At 41.5% G+C, this 4,923-nt stretch overlaps 1 protein-coding gene across 1 annotated transcript; it reads left to right on the top strand.

Moving 5' to 3' along the window:
• Positions 1–2,663: 2,663 nt before the first annotated feature.
• LOC117707367 (TD and POZ domain-containing protein 5-like) lies at positions 2,664–3,758 on the top strand. The gene has a single exon (XM_034500799.1). It carries the CDS (start codon positions 2,664–2,666, stop codon positions 3,756–3,758), a length of 1,095 nt encoding a protein of 364 aa, XP_034356690.1.
• Positions 3,759–4,923: the final 1,165 nt, after the last annotated feature.

Below are 4,923 nucleotides of genomic sequence, written 5' to 3'. Positions count from 1 at the left end.
TCTTGCAGTAGAAAAACACACACCTTTAATCTGAGTCTGAGACAGGAAAACACACACCTTTAATCCAGAACTTGAGACTAGAAGACACAGTTTAACTGGGCCACAACTTCTGCTGGGGGCCTATATAAGCACTCAGGAAGCTTTGGGTCTTTGCATGTTTGCTCCCAACTTCGCTGGCATTAGAAGCTACTTCAGAATTCCAACATATACTGAGGAAGACTTGAGATTTTAAACCTTGCGGAATAAGTAAGTACTGACTTACTTAGCTGGACCTTCACCTGTATGTTATTCTCATATATCTGTTTTCAATGTATGTAGAAGAATTCATTCTGCACATTCTCTATAGGATGCTGAGTAAGACAACACACTTTTATTTTTCTTTTATTGGATATTTTCTTTATTTACATTGCAAATATTATCCCCTTTTTAGGTCTTCCCTCTGGAAACCCAGTATCCCCTTTCCCTCCCCTCCCCTTTATGTGGGTGCACCCTCCCTCAAACACCAGCCTTTCCACCCTGGCATTCCCCAACACTGGGGTATCAAACCCCCACAGGAACAAGAGCTGCTCCTCCCAGTGATGTCCAATAAGGCATCTTCTTTGCCATAAATGTGGGTGGAGCCATGGGTCCCTTTACCTGTACACGTTGGTTGGTGGTCCAGTCCAGGGGAGCTCCTGGGGATCTGACTGGTTGACACTTTTGCTCACCCTTCTGCAACTCCTCCATCAGGGACCCAGCATTCAGTCCAATGGTTTATCCTTTGAGTATAGGAAGGCTACTAATTGGCTTGAGTTAATTTTATATGCAGGCACTTTGCTGAAGTTGTTTATCAGGTGTTGTCTGGTGGAATTTTTGGGTCACTTAACTATACTATCATATCATCTGCAAATAGTGATATTTTGACTTCTTCCTTTGCAAATTGTATCCCCTTGACCTCCTTTTGTTATCTAGTTACTCTAACTAGAACTTCAAGTACTATATTGAATAGGTAGAAAGAGAGAGTGAGCAGCCTTGTCTAGTTCCTGATTTTAATGGGATTGCTTCAGGTTTCTCTCCATTTAGTTTGATGTTGGCTAGTAGGTTGGTGTATATTGCTTTTACTATGTTTAGGTACAGGCCTTGAATTTCTGATCTTTCCAAGACTTAACAGGAAGGGATGTTGAATTTTATCAAATGCTTTCTCAGCATCTAGTGAAATGATCATACGTTTTTTTCCTTTGAGTTTGTTTATGTAGTGGATTGAGTTGATGGATTTCCATACATTGAACCATCCTTGCAACCCTGGGATGAAGCTTACTTGATCATCATGGATGATTGTTTTGGTGTGTTCTTGGATTCTGTTTGAGAAAATTTTATTGACTATTTTTGTGTCAAAATTCATAAGGGAAAATGATCTGAAGTTCTTTTTCTTTGGTATTTGTGTGGCTTTGGTATTACTGTAAATGTGGTTTCATAGAACAAAATGCATTGCATTCTTTCTGCTTCTATTTTGTGGAATAGTTTGAAGAGTATTGGTATTAGGTCTACTTTGAAGTTCTAATAAAATTCTGCTCTAAACCCAACTAGTTCTGGGATTTTTTTTTGTTGGGACACTTTTAATGATTTCAGTCATTCCTTTAGGGGTTACAGGACTGTTTAGATCATTTGCAGAAGGTACAAGCTACACTCAGAGACATCAAGACCAGCTAACACCAGAGATAACCAAATGGGGAGAAAATGCAGCACAGTTTAAATAAGAATGTTTAAAAATTTCCAAACTCTTACAAAGTAGTGAAAACTAGTTCCCATACACCTAAGATTCAATAAACAAACACACAGAAAGGCAGAGACAGCGAGAGACACAAACACACAGAGAGAAACGAGGGGGAGGCAGAGAAAGAGACAGACGGACAGAGAGAGAGAGAGAGAGAGAGAGAGAGAGAGAGAGAGAGAGAGACATAGAGAGAGAGAGAAATAGAGAGAGAAGACAGAATGAGAAAGAGGGGGAAAGGAGGAGAGGGAGAGGGAGAGGAAGAGGGAGAAAGTTTTATAGCCACAGCAGATCTTTATTGTCTTCTGTAAAACAAATTGAAACTTAAAAATGTGCATAAAAACACAAGTTTTCAACATCATACAAGGGGGAATTTAGGAGAAATTTAAAGTAAAAACAAACACACAGGGTTACAGGACTGTTTAGATCATTTGCAGAAGGTACAAGCTACACTCAGAGACATCAAGACCAGCTAACACCAGAGATAACCAAATGGGGAGAAAATGCAGCACAGTTTAAATAAGAATGTTTAAAAATTTCCAAACTCTTACAAAGTAGTGAAAACTAGTTCCCATACACCTAAGATTCAATAAACAAACACACAGAAAGGCAGAGACAGCGAGAGACACAAACACACAGAGAGAAACGAGGGGGAGGCAGAGAAAGAGACAGACGGACAGAGAGAGAAGTTTTATAGCCACAGCAGATCTTTATTGTCTTCTGTAAAACAAATTGAAACTTAAAAATGTGCATAAAAACACAAGTTTTCAAACATCATACAAGGGGAATTTAGGAGAAATTTAAAGTAAAATCTAAAGTGTATCTCTAATTGTATCCTACATAATGAAGAGTAAATAACTTTTATTTTTTCTACTCAGATCACCTTTCAATGTCCAAAGTACCTCTAGAAGAAATGTCATGGGACCTTGAAGCCATGAGCTGGGGCTACACACATATCAGTGTTCAGGAAATCTGTTACAAGTGGACAATTAGCAACTTTTCCCGTTGCATGGAGGGAATTATTGAAAAGATTACAAGCCCAGTGTTCTCATTAGGAGCCAGTGACGAAGTGGCATGGTGTTTGAGAGTACACCCAAATGGGGTTGATGAAGAAAGCAAAGACTACCTGTCACTTTTCCTGGTGTTAGTCAGCTGCCCAGAGAGACCAGTTTGGGCCAAGTTCCAGTTCTGGATCACAAATAACCGAAGAAAAAAATATCTAAATATGAAGGGCTCGAACGTTGTAAGCTTTCTGCATAACCAACACAGGGGATTCAAAAAGTTCTTCCTTCGAGGTCTCCTCTTCTTACATCAGCATTGGCTTCTCCCTGAAGACCAGCTCACCATCTGCTGCAAGGTGAGCATAGTAGGAGACTTCTTTAGCAAGCCTGGACAGAACATGACACCTGCAATCCAGGATCCAAGGCATGTGTTGACAGATGACCTACAGGAGCTGTGGGAGAAGTCCCTCTTCACAAACTGCTGCCTGTTGGTAGGTGGCTATGAATTCAGGGCTCACAAGGCCATCCTAGCAGCTCGCTCTCCAGTGTTCAGAGCCATGTTTCAACATAAAATGAAGGAGAGCCTAACAAACCGAGTTGAGATCCAAGACATGGATCCCCAAGTCTTCCAGGTGATGATAGACTTCATTTACAATGGGAAGGTGCCAGACTTCCACAGCTACTCCATGGCCACTGGTGTCCTGGCAGCTGCTGACAGGTATGGCCTGGAGGGCTTGCTGGTCATGTGTGAGGATTCCCTCAGCAAGAACCTCTCTTTGACGAATGCTGCACACACTCTCATCCTGGCTGACCTCCACAGCAGAAAGGAGCTTAAGGCTCAGGCCCTAAAGTTCATTGCACTTTATCCTTTTGAGGTTTCTGAGACCTCAGGATGGAAGTCAATGTTGGAGTCCCATCCCCACTTGGTGGCTGAAGCATCCCACTCCCTGGCTTCTGCACAGTGTCCTTTCTTGGAGCCATCACTCAAACGCCTAAAGAGATCTTAGAAGCTGGTCAGCTATGACCTACACCTGTCTTCCAACAGCAACAGCCACTGTTGTTATCAATGACTTCTGGTTAGACTATGGTATTGCTGGAGCATTTACAGTGAATTTGGGGAAAGGCAAAATGATGGCTCAGGAATCGAAACAGCTGTGAGATGTTAAAATGGTGGGTGGGAGAAGGGCAGCACTGGAGTTCGGAACATTCTACCTGATATCTACCCTGTCGATGTTCTAGTTTGATTTTTGTCTGATGACTTGGAAACTGGGATTCAGTGTAGGTGCTGGCCTTAAGCACAGCCCATTAGAGATTCTTCGGAGAAACAAGTCTGCATTGGACTGAGTACAATGGATAATCGGTCCCAGAGCAAAGGAGAAATCAAACACAAATGTTAACTCACTGGAGAAGGAAGAGACAATGAAGAGGTTTTTTTTTTTTTTTTTTTTTTTTTTTTTTTTTTTTTTTTTTTTTTTTTAAGACACAGTTTGTGGGAACTAGGCTGCATAAGCACTTACTTCTGTCTCAGAAACCTTTGGTTAAGTTCCCAGGATACACAGCAGAGTTTCATCCACCTGTAACTGGTGAGGACCTGTGACCCTCTTCTGGTGTCCATTGCTACAAACAACTCTGTAGTCAAAACTATAACCAAAAAAATAAATATAATATGAATAAAACTTTTGAAATCAGTCTGTAGATTCCAGAGGTGTTTATGTTCAGAGTAGTCTTGTATACTCCAATCAGCCAAGCTCAGCTGTGGATACTTCTGCAGCATCCTCACCATACTTCTAGTATTAAAAACACCTGGTCTGTATTATATAGTGTTAATACAGCTATATCGTAACAGCAGCTGTAGCCTTCCTTTCTGCCTGCCTACAATTTCCTTTGAGTCCCACAGACAATTCCTTTTAAAGCTCCCTCCCCCTAACTCCTTGCTGTATTCTAGCCCCTAACTCCAGCATGCACTCACTGATAATTCACTGACCAATCCTGACAGGGAAGCATGGAAGCTGCCTGTAGATCTTCCCATCTCCTTCAGGTCTTGTAGAACCACACCTACCAGTCTAATCCCCAACTCTATGATAGGTCACCCCAATCCTTCTGGGGTGACCCCATTTTACTGTCTCACCTAAATCCAAGGAGACAAAATAAGCAGATTCTGATGCAATCACT

Source organism: Arvicanthis niloticus, chromosome 4 (genome assembly GCF_011762505.2).
Source record: "Arvicanthis niloticus isolate mArvNil1 chromosome 4, mArvNil1.pat.X, whole genome shotgun sequence".
Lineage (NCBI taxonomy): Eukaryota > Metazoa > Chordata > Mammalia > Rodentia > Muridae > Arvicanthis > Arvicanthis niloticus.
Note: the sequence above shows the minus strand (reverse complement) of the source record. Positions and strands in the feature narration are given on the sequence as shown.

Bases quoted from the DNA above. Each gene is read 5' to 3' on its own strand.
- LOC117707367 (XM_034500799.1), top strand. From the start codon at position 2,664: ATGTCATGGGACCTTGAAGCCATGAGCTGGGGCTACACACATATCAGT.